Source organism: Camelus dromedarius, chromosome 14, assembly GCF_036321535.1.
Source record: "Camelus dromedarius isolate mCamDro1 chromosome 14, mCamDro1.pat, whole genome shotgun sequence".
Taxonomy (NCBI): Eukaryota; Metazoa; Chordata; class Mammalia; order Artiodactyla; family Camelidae; genus Camelus; species Camelus dromedarius.
In genome coordinates this window covers 49277672-49289796 of record NC_087449.1, presented here as the reverse complement: position 1 = coordinate 49289796, position 12125 = coordinate 49277672, and the positions used below count along the sequence as shown (strand labels likewise).

The following is a 12125-nucleotide window of genomic DNA, read 5'->3' as shown; positions in this document are numbered from 1 at the left end:
AGCCTGTTTCTCAGTTTCCACCAGGGTCCTCTCTGACTGAGGAGGCCGACTTGTTTCTGCCATGATTCTGCAACTTTTTACTAGCGCCTGCTCAGTGCTTCTGAGAGAGACAGAGATGAAGGAAATGCCCAACTCTTAGCCCCCAGAGCACAGTCTTATTGAGAAATTCGGAGTCATGCCTGTGAACTAGGCCTTCTCCTTAATCGTCCAACTGATACTTGTTGTGCAAAGCATCAGGGAGACATGGTGAACCAAACACGGTCCCTGACTTCAGGACTTTGAGTTCGGTGGGAAAAACGGATGCTCACCAATGATCTCAGTAAGAAATGCAAAGTAAGTGCTGCCTAGGGGAGATGCCTGGTGTTATGAGTGCCTGAAATAAGCAGGAAGGCTTCTCTAAGGAAAGATGCCTGAACTGATAACTGAAGAGAATTCTGATTAGATGGGTGAAGAGAACAAGGCAGAGTATTCCATATAGAACAGCATGTGCAGAGGCCCTGTAGCAAATGGGATGAAAATGACTCAAAAGGCACAAAGAGGCCAGTGTGACCAGGGCAAAGAGAATGAAGGGGAGTGTGGTACAAGATGAAGCTGGAGGTGGATAGAGGTCAGACTCTGTAGGACTTTGTAGCTTTTACTGTAAGGCTGATGGGAAATCACTGAGAGTGTGTTTGCTTGTTTGTTTTGCAGGAAGAGGGGATGGTGTGGTGGGAGAAGCGGCTTGATCCCTCAGATTCAGGAGTATGAACAGATTGGAGGGGAGATAGATGCAGACAGACTATTTAGGTGAGAGTTGGTGGTGGTGAAGATTGAGGTATTGGTGGAAGTGAGGGCCAGATATTTCCTAGACTCCTTTGCACCTAAGATGAGAATTGAATATGGAACTGAGAGGAGGAGGGTGAGAGGCATCCTATTTTGCAGGCAAGTACCGTGGCAGAGGCAGTGAGTTTCTTTCTTTTTTTTTTTTTTTTTTAACATTTTTTATTGAGTTATAGTCATTTACAATGTCGTGTCAAATTCCAGTGTAGAGCACAATTTTTCAGTTATGCATGAACATACATATATTCATTGTCACATTTTTTTTCGCTGTGAGCTACCACCAGATCTTGTATATATTTCCCTGTGCTATACAGTATAATCTTGTTTATCTATTCTACATATGCCTGTCTGAGTCTGTTTCTGTTTTGTATTTATGTTCTTTTCTGGCTTACTTCATTTAGAATGACATTCTCCAGGAACATCCATGTTGCTGCAAATGGCATTATGTTGTCGGTTTTTATGGCTGAATGGTATTCCATTGTATAAATATACCACCTCTTCTTTATCCAGTCATCTATTGATGGACATTTAGGCTGTTTCCATGTCTTGGCTATTGTAAATAGTGCTGCTATGAACGTTGGGGTGCAGGTGTTTTTTTGAAGTAGGGTTCCTTCTGGATATATGCCCAGGAATGGGATTACTGGGTTGTATGGTAAGTCTATTCCTAGTCTTTTGAGGAATCTCCATACTGTTTTCCACAGTGGCTGCACCAAACTGCATTCCCACCAGTAGTGTAGGAGGGTTCCCTTTTCTCCACAGGAGAGGCAGTGTGTTTCTTAGTCAACAACATTTTGGTTTTAGTGACTTTCTGCAATGATAGCCATAACTTTATTTTTAATTGATCTTTAAAATTTTTTTTATTGAAGTATAGTTGATTTACAATGTTATGTTAGTTTCTGGTGTATAGCATAGTGATTCAATGATATATATATATGTATTTTTCATTATAGGTTATTTCAAACTATTGAATATAGTTCCCTGTGCTATACAGTAGAACCTTGTTTATTCTGTATATAGTAGTTTGTATATGCTAATCCCAAACTCCTACTTCATCCCTACCCCCCTTTCCCCTTTGTTAATCATAAGTTTTTTTTTTCTGTGTTTGTGAGTATCTTTCTGTTTTGTAAATAAGTTTATTTGTGTCATTTTTTAGGTTCCATATATAAGTGATATCATATGATATTTGTCTTTGTCTTACTTACTTAGTATGATAATCTCTAGGTCCATCCATGTTGCTACAGATAGCATTATTTTGTTCTTTTTATGGCTGAGTAGTATTACATTGACTATATAAACCAAAACTTCTTTATCCAATCATCTGCTGTTGGGCATTTACATTGCTTCCATGTATCCGCTATTGTAAATAGTGCTGCTATGAACATTGGGTTGCATGTATCTTTTCGAATCAGAGTATTCTCCAGATATATGCCCAGGAGTGGGATTGCTGGATTATATTCTAACTCTGTCTTTAGTTTCTTAAGGAATCTCCGTACTGTTTTCCATAGTGGCTGCACCAAATTACATTCCCACCAACAGTGTAGGAGGGTTCCCCTTTCTCCACACCCTCTCCGGCATTTATTGTTTGTGGACTTTTTAATGTTGGCCATTCTGACTGATGTGAGATGATAATTTCATTGTAGTTTTGATTTGCATTTCTCTGATAATTAGCGATATTGAGCATCTTTTCATGTGCCTATTGGCCATCTGTATGTTTTCAATGGAGAAATGTCTGTTTAGGTCTTCTGCCCATTTTTGGATTGGGTTATTCTGTTGTTGTTATTGAGTTGTATGAGTTGTTTGTATATTCTGGATTTAAGCCCTTGTCAGTTGCATCATTTGCAAATATTGATCATGGCAAAGATTGTGTTATTTTGTGGGTTAGGAGTTGTTCCTGGGAAGTTCTACCAGTACTTCCTATAGCCCATCCAGTAATTTTGTAAGCCACATAATACCTGGCAATAAATCCCTTTCTGCTTAACCTAGCTAGAATGGGTTCCAGTACCTGCAACTGTACTCTATCAGGGTAGGGGTATTGCCAGTTAGGTGAGCTATAAAGACATTTAAGGGAACTTAGGTTACTGTTTAAATGATGAACTGTGGAATGTAAGCTGGATAGCGAGAAGAGTGAAGAAAAGGGAGAGGGCTAATAGATTGGAAGAAAGTAGAGGTTAATAGATTGGCATTCTAATGAGGTCAAAGAACAGTACTCTCTGCTGGAGGACCTCCATTTATCCTTAAAGGCCTCCTCAGTTGTCACTCTTTAAACTTCCTTGCTTCCCCCAGGCCCTTCTTCTCTTTGTTTTAATACTTCACTGATCATACTGTGTTGTGACTGGTCACTGTTATCCTTATATGACTAGGAAGTCTTTGAGGACAGGAATTGTGTTGAAAAGGATGGTTTACTGGCAAGTGGGTGTGGCTCTTGGAATGGCCTAAGATTTGTCTCTTTCTAGCTGTGAATTTTGGACTTCATTTCTTTAAAACAGAGATACTTTGTAGAATTGTTTTAAGGATTAAAAAGAGGTTTATGAAGTGCCTAGCACAGAGCCTGATATATAAACATCAATAAATGTGGTGAATTGATGAATTAACTATCAATAAAGTAAATAAAGTAAAATTAAGTACTTCAGTATTTCAGTAGAAGTTATGAATTTCTATGTGCTTTATACTGTGCTAGGCACTGGAAATTCGAAGGATATGATGATGTGCAAGACAGGGGCTTGCTTGGAAGAATTTCACAATCTAGAAATAAAAGAAAAATATTTTGTAAGTAGGATTTGAATCCTTTCTCCATCATTCATAGTTTTGCAATCCTGAGCAAGGTAACTTAGCTTGTCTTGTGTCTTAGTTTCTTTATCTGTAAAATCGCAGTGATGATTGCCTGTCTCATAGGGAATTAACTTAGTGAAGACAAGTAAAACTTTAGGTTAACAGCAAATAGGAAACACTCAAATGTTAGCTATTATTAGTAGTAGACTTGGAAGGGACTTTAAGGATTGTCGACTGAAAGACCAGTGTGGGTAGTAGCTGGTCTTGGGGTCATGGTGCTGGTACTGGTACAGTACCAACATGGCTAACTGTGAGCGGCCCTTGTCAAGTCAGTTGACTTCTTTTGGCCTCATTCTTAGTTCAGTAAGAGTAATGGGTTGAATGACCTCTATAAATGCTTTCAGCTTTTACATTTTATGAGTTCATTTTTGTGTTTTTCCTCTTTTTTTTTTGCCTGTTTTTCTCCTCGCTTTTGACTATTTTCTCTATAGATCCATGATCAGAGTTCAAAATGGAGGAAGCATCTGTCTAACACAGTCACTTTAGAAAATTGGTAGGAAGGAAGAAGATTGGGACACCAGTTTGGCATTTGAAAGTCTCCCATCTTTTAACCTATCCAGCATATTGAGCTCAATTCCTTCTCCTACATTCTTTAGACCAGAATGCTTTCTTCCTTCTTTCTGTACCTGTGTTTGCCACATAGTAAGACTCTATTCACACATTCAAGAAAACTTTGAGCCCACTGTGTACAGGCATTGGGAACTCAAAATCAAATGAGAAATGGTCCTTGATTACATGTTTGAATGAATAAATCCAGACCCTGCTCATCCCAGCCTCTATGAATGATGCTCTTCTGATAATTCCTTATTGGAATCTTTAATGTTGGGACCTGATTAGTGTTAGGATTATACTCTTCAAAATTTAGATACGGACTGTGAATTCTTTTTGAGGCAGTGTTGAGAATGCAGACTGTCATTATTCTGTCTTTGCTGTATCTCAGTATTTTGACTTATCAATTGATTCTCCTCAATTCTTATACATAGTTTAAAAATAAATTAAAATCTCTGTAACTCTTAGAGTTCTATCCAGTTAGTACTGTTAACTAACAACAGCAGTAAATCTAAATCTTAAACTTCAAAACAGCAACAACAAAAATCTTGGCCACATCAGTAAGGTGACACATGAGATGAAGTTCCAAAGGGACTGTATAGTATCTCTCCAATTTAATACTGTTCTATGCTTCTCATTGCTTGAGGGGAAAGAGGAGAGGATGTGGTTATTTTTTGTTTCCAATTGCAGGCATATTTTTTAAAAAACACAAAATTGTGGAGATACAGTACAAATAACACTTTTAAATGAATCATTTGAGAGATCTGTTTGCTGACCTGATGCCCCATCACCCGTGAACAGCTTTCCCACAAACAAGGACGTTCTTCTATATAACCATAATATAACTTCTAATATCAGAAAATTAACATTGCATAACTATCTCTTATCCTCAGGCCCTGCTTCTCCATGCTTGGGCACTGACTCCCATTCCGAATTGCCCCAGTGTGTGGACACCCTCATCACCCTACTTCTTCCCACACTGGGTTGCTCTTCTTTGCAGATTTCCTCCTCACCCAGCATAGGCTATGACCCCACTCTGGGCTTCCATTCCCTTGACACACCTCCCATTCCCACTCCCACACTATACTTTCCTTGCTCTGTCCTTTGTTTGGGGAAGGAGGTGGCTAATACCTGGGTCCCTATTACTTCCCTGCATATACAGTTGTTTAAAATATTTAAGTAAAATGGGACGCTTAAGGAAGATTTTCTGTTTCTAGAACTATTTCAAGGCAACTCCATGTGGTGTACCTCAGTCCTTGTCAGTAGTCTACAAATGTGGTCCTATCGAACTAGACTTACATTTATCTCAGTGTTTTATAAACTTCTAAAAAGTAGCAGAACTCTTTTTTCCAAATGAAATGTTATGCAGAACCTTAACAGGTAAACCAGATCAAAGCTTAAGTAGGCCCTCCTATTAAAGGTAGGGCCTTCCTCCTGTAACCTGCACTCCGCCTTGCTACCATGGCCCACTCCAAGCTGGGAAGGCAAGTGAAAATCAGCAGTAATCAACCTCTGCCTAATTACTAGGTAGAGGCTCCTAGCTTCCCAACTGCTCTGGGGGCGGGGGGTGAGGTCTCTCCTAACTCTGATTTCTTTGGGGTGGTGCTCCCCCACCTTCAGTAAGGAGGCATTCCTCTGGTTGGTTGGCTTAGGGCCCTACTTTGGTCTTCTTGACCCTAGATATTTTAGAACTGACTTTTTAAAAATAAACTTGAGTTAGCTGAGGAGCTTCTGGATAACCACCATACCTCCCTAGGCAGGTTTTTTTCTAGGTATTTTATTATTTTTGATGCAATTGTAAATAGGATTATTTCCTTAATTTCTCTTTCTGATAGTTTGTTGTTAGTGTATAGAAATGCAACAGATTTCTATGTATTATTTTGTATTTATGTTAATTTTGTGTTCTTTAACTTTGCCAAATTCATTGATGGGCTCTAGTAGTTTTCAGTGACGTCTTTAGGATTTTTTGTGTATAATATTATGTCATCTGCAAACAGTGACAGTTTTACATCTCCCTTTCCAATTTGGATTCCTTTTGAATAACTGCCATAGAACCCTAGATTTCTACAGCATATAATTTGAAAAATATTTAATTACATTTTAAAAAAAACAGCAACCCTTTACAATCTTGAAATTGTAAGCCTGTTACTGTTATATAACAGGATTTCTCTCAAAAATGCATGGCAGTTTCCTGCTTGAAGAATTGCATAGGGTTTCTCAGGCTGCTGTTCTACAAAAGGAGCAAATAGGAGAGCTTTAAACTTAGCTGTTCATACTATTATCACAACAAAAATCTGTAAGAAATAACTTGAGATGGTATTGCTCTTTCCACGACCTTTGTTTAGAGAAGAACAGTTGATAGACTAAGTGGTTTGAGCTTAATTTATATGTCCTAGCTGCTGATGCCTCTGTGGATTCTGTGTCTCACTAGTGCTCCAAGAGTTGGAGGTATAATTAGGGTTTCTTGATAGAGCTATTGGCTTCAGGTTAATAACCTTTGTTCTGGGATATGAGGTGAAGGATGCTGGGCAGAGGGAAGAGAAGGACTAGAGATGAGACTGCATAGCCGGGAAGTAGAAGAGGCAGGATCCAACCATGCTGTGAAACTTGGATTTAACCTGTTTACCAGTCACTTCTCAAGAACTGACAAGTCTGCCTTCATTCTATCTGTGTGCTATTAATAAAGTAATAAAACCCACCTCTGGCTGACCTAAACAGAAAAGGGCAAGTTTATTATGAGGTTACAAGGTTGTCTTATGGAACTCAAAGACAGAGATGTTCCTGGGCCTTGGGAACTAGGGTTTGGAAGACTGACAGAATTTTCTTCCATTTGTTTTAAGTGAGGCAGTGAAGTTAATGGATGGTCATTGTAAATCAGGAAGACTTTCCAAAAGTGTGACCTGGAGTAATCATCTGAAGGTGAGGGTTGCACTCAGAGTTGAGGAGAGAAGGAAGTATTTGCTTATGAAAACCCAGTTAAAATGGAGTTTGAGGTCTTATTGATGCTAAGTGTAATTGAGAGGAAAAAGAGATCTGAGATTTATCTTTAAGTAGCAGTGATTTATCCAGCAGAGTAGATATATCCAGCAGAGTAAAGGCATATGAGTAAGAGCTACTAGATTGCTAGTTTCCTCTCTGTTTAAAACCAGGAGGCTGAGTATCTCTAGGGTCCCTTCTAACTCCAGAGCTCTAAGACTTGCTACCTAGGCAGCATCAGCATCACCTGGGAGCTTGTTAGAAATGTACACTCTCAGGCACCACCTAGACCTACTGAACTGCAGTCTGCATTTTAACATGATTTATAAGTAGTTACATAAATTTGATGTATCCAATAGTGATTATTATACAGGCATTAAAAAAGGTGTGTGTAATTGGCTTTGTTTGACCCTCTTCTTACCTGAAGGTTTAATTAAGTTCAGTCATATGCTGTCAACTGTTCCAGTTTCAGTGGAATGTTTTGTTTCTGGTTCATTATAACAAGAAATGGTTTTCTCAAATCCAAAAAAAAAAAGTGTGTGTATATTTGAATAGCTAAAATATAATAAGAAAATGGCTATTAATTAATGATTATTAATGGTTTCATGATTCCATTAAAAAGCCACTTGCACATATAAAAAAGTCTGAAAGGATATAAATCAAGTTGAATTATAGATGATTTTCTTTCCTTCATTATTAATGTATTATCTGAACTTTTAAAATGAGCATGTGTGTCTTTATTTTTATTAGGGAAAAAGTAACCTGTGTTCTCTTTTTGAAGTTACTTCAGATTCAACACCTAGCATAGTGGTTAAAATTGTGGACTCTGATGTCAGCCAGAGTTTGACTCTACCATTTCCTGACTTTCTGACATAGGCCTAATAAGTTGGCCTCTGGAAGCCTTGGCTTTCTTGTCTATACAATATTATAGTAATAGAACTACATCTTGAGAGTTTTGAGGATTAAATGAGATATTGGATGTCCAGTGCTTAGCACAGGGCCTGGACATTGTAAGTGCTTGGTAAGTGTTAGCTTTTATTACTATTATTATTGCTTTTTTAAAGACCCATTCATACACACACCCCAAAAGCCTTCCCTAGGCAAAAGAATAGCGATGATAGTAATTAAAAACCAGAAAAAAAAAAAAACAGTAGGTTAATGGCTTTGGGTAAGTATCAAACTGAAAAGCAGTAAGATCAAGGTTTCCAAAACTCCCTCCAATAGACAAAAGAGATTTGGATAAAAGTACATGGGGTTAAATCTAATGGTGTGTCCTGTAGAGACTACCTATGGATTGTCAGCACATTTCTTCTTTTTTTAAAATTTATTTTTATTTATTTTTTGGTGGGAGGGAGGTAATTAGGTTTATTTACATATTTATTTATTTATTTATTTAATGGAGGTACTGGGGATTGAACCCAGGACCTCATGCTTGCTAAGCACAGAACTCTACCACTGAGCTATACCCTCCCCCCAGCACATTTCTTCTTTATTGCAAATGTCTCTCTTATTGTTGCCTGTCTTATTTCTTTGTGACAGGACACTTGAATTAGCTTTAGCAGAAGAGAAATGGAGGAGCCATAGAACATTAAGGATGAATTCAGGAAGACCCGATACCATGGAGAACTTGCCTGCTCTCTACACTATTTTCCAAGGAGAGGTATAGTCTTTTGGCTTTGAAAACCTACTATATATATTAAGCGTAGATTAAGGGTGAAAAGCAGCTGGGTTTGGAGCTCCTGTCCACTTGAGAATGACTTGAACATTACAGTTTAGATGGGAAGGGCTAGGAGAACATCTGTTTCCCACACGTACCTCCTCTAAGCTCCAGACTTGTAACTGCACGCTTGGCATCTTCATTTGTATACCTTCCAGCATCTCTAACTTATGTTTTAAACTGAATTTTTGGTTTTCTCATCAAATCTGTTCTTCTGGTCTTTTCCATCTCAGCAAGTGGAACCACTATCCGTTCAGCTACCTATGCTAGAAATCTGGATACCATCCTCAATTTCTTTTCTTGATTTGATCTTGTTTCCCTCCCTCTCCAGTCTCTTAGCAAGTCCTAGCATTTCTACCTCCCAAATAAGTCTCTTCTGTCTATGCTTCCTTATCCCTATGACATCTCATTAGTTTAAGTTTTCGATCTCTTGCCTGACCCTTCCTCAGCTCCCTACTTCTTTTGTAGTCCCCCTTCAGTCTGTTTTTCCACATTGCAGCCAGAATAACATTTTAAAAACAGTTTGGACCAAGCTACTTTCTTGAAGCTCTTCTAGGCTTCTTATTACACTTGAATACATCCAGACTTGTTTTCATGACCCTTCCCGAGCTGGCTTCTGCTTACGCTGGACAATGTTGTTTTGTTCCACTCTTCACATACTCTGGCTACCCTGGCCTCCCTGTAGCTCTGAACATGTTAAGCTTGCTTCCTACTCAGGACTTTTGCACATGCTGTTGTTTCTAACTGCCCTACTTTCTCACCAGCTTCTCTTCATCTTTTAGGTCTCAGCCCTAGTGTCATCTCCTCAGAGATCTTTTTCCTACCATAAATAAATAGACTCATACTGTATTAATTTTATACTTGTTTGATGTCTGTCTTCCTCACAAGACAGTAAGTGCCATGATGGCAGAGCCCTGTCTGTTTTGTTCACTGTTGTATATCTCAGTCCCAGGTAGGTGAGTAGAAAATAGTAGGTGCTCAATATGTCTTTGATAACTAAGTGAATGATCAGCATTTGAGGGAGAAGGCATAGTATTTGTTTAGAGAGCAGAGGCTTTGTAACTGGACAAAACCTGGATTCCAATCCTAGCTCTTTTACTTACCAACTGTGTAATCCTTGAGATCATCAATTTCTTTGAGCCTCAGTTTTCTCATTTGTTAAATGGAGATAAAAACAACTTTCATAGGATTGTGATGATGGTTAAATAAGCTAACATCTATAAAAACACAGTGCCTGAGACATAGTAGGAATTCATTGTTATCTCCCTTCTTTTTTTTTTCCCCCTCAGAGACCCTCTCTCCCTTCTCTTGAAGCAAAAGTAAAGCTAAAAAATTATTTTCAGTGTGTTGTGAGTGCCTACAGTATTTTAACTGTTATCATTCTTATGGCATTGATACTTGCTTTATGGTTGACAAAAGTTTAACCACCTAATAATGTGAGGCCTTTGAGGACAGAGTTTGACAGTTGGTTATACATATTTGTGGCTCTTGACTTCTGTTAAGTGGATCCCAACTTGTAATGAAATGATTAAGATACAAAGGATGATAACACTATAACAAAAAGCAAACAGCTCTGCTCTTCAGAGCCTCTGTCTTCTTTCTTTAGGACCCGTGGTATCCCCAAAGTTTAGCGAGGTACCAGGGCTCAGGAGAAGGAAATGGTAGCACTGGAAATGAAATAGATTTTTCTGATCATGAAGCCCTCACTTGTCAGGTGCTCCACGAAAGAAACAAGAGCTCTCTGCTCTCTGCCCTCTGCAAACTAACTCAATGGTTCCTGACCTGTCTTATATGAGGTGGGGCTTGAATTAGTGTAGGTTTTATATTTTATTGTCAAGGGTGGATGGGCTACAGTAACGTTCTGAAAGAACTTTATAGTTCTAGTGCTAGAACTATAGTTCTAGTATTTCAGGAGCACATTTTGAAAAATGTTTAGAAGTGACTGGAATTGGGGAAAGAGAAATTTCATGATAAATTGAAAAGAAGAAGCTATTTTTCAGAATATTCGTCCAACATTCAGTGAGTGCCTAATATTTATAAAGAAGACCTGGTTACATTAAAATTCAAAAAAAAGTTTTGTAAGCCTAATGTATGTCAGCACTTTCACACATTATGGGTCCTTGACTCTCTCCAAAGAAATTGCTAACCCCATTTTATGGATAAGGAAACTTCTCAGAAGTTAAGTAATTGCCCAAATGGTTAATAAGTGGCAAGTTCTAAATCAAGTTCTCCAGCTCTGCAGCTGGCATTGTTCAGCTGTTCATAAATGCATGGAGGAACTGAAAGACCCAGAATTTTGACTGAATTGGGGTAGTATAGAAGGAAAGTAGATGGTAAACCGGATTATTCCAGAGTCATTTGTTTGTACCTGTCATGCCATTTATCATAGCCTGTCTTGGACTATTGTCACTTGTATATGTGTCTGTCTCGTCTACTAGAGTGTGTGTTACTGGAGAGCAGAGGCCATAGTTATCTCATGTATCTTGATAACTAATTCAAATTCATTTAAAAACTTTTTTAAGTTGATTCTTTTTCACAGTGTCTGACATGGTATCTTGCATATAGGTGTTCAGTAAGTATTTGAATTAAATTGAATCCAAGCCTCTTAGGACCAGTTGCCTTTGAAGAAACTGGTGGTACAGCCCGTATCCTAGCAGCTCTTCTCTTAGCAGGCTCAGCAGGGTTGGGGGGCCAGAGACTGAAAAGCTGAGACGCCAATAGTCATCTTTCTTTTGTCTTCTGAGAGGCATCTTGGTGCTGGAGTCTATTAAGCATGTTAGTGTGATTTGGGACTTGGCTTAGCCCAGCCATAGCCAAAGAAATGCTGAGGGGAGATTGGTGTTGGCAAGTTGGAAATAGCCTTGCACTAGAAATCAGAAAACTTCTGTTCCATACCTGGTCATAATACTTTCTAACTTTGTGACTTTAGACAAGTAGCTTATGTCTCTGAGCCTCAAATTCCTCATTTACATTATGGGGATAAGTAGTTTCAAGGCCTGTACAACCTCTAATCTGAAGATGGTAAACTCGTTTTGCCGAAACACTGAGTTCAGATGAGATAATTACTGAACTTTTTCCCTTGAGCTATTTGATTAATTATTCTTGGGACACCAGGCAGACTCTGTGATCATCTAAGGCAGATGCCTTTCTGTTAATTTTGAATCTGTCTGCACCCTAGGAGACACAGTGATGGAAACACCTGGTGCTGGAAATAGGCAAGGATGTGTTTTCCTCA

General features: G+C 38.6%; 1 protein-coding gene across 3 annotated transcripts in view; it reads left to right on the top strand.

The window, feature by feature from the left end:
* The window catches only part of ZCCHC17 (zinc finger CCHC-type containing 17), a 47759-nt gene that overhangs the window by 366 nt on the left and 35268 nt on the right, over positions 1-12125 (top strand). Inside the window, exons 1-2 of one of the 3 annotated variants that reach the window (XM_064493828.1) lie at positions 315-333; positions 8713-8833. The exons of 1 other annotated variant lie outside the window; for it this stretch is intronic. In XM_064493828.1, the coding sequence (XP_064349898.1) occupies positions 8768-8833 (66 nt within the window). In that variant the 5' untranslated portion in view covers positions 315-333; positions 8713-8767. Of the gene's footprint in view, positions 1-314; positions 334-8712; positions 8834-12125 lie in introns of those variants that run through there. One more of the 3 variants, XM_010976101.3, reaches the window with a different exon arrangement.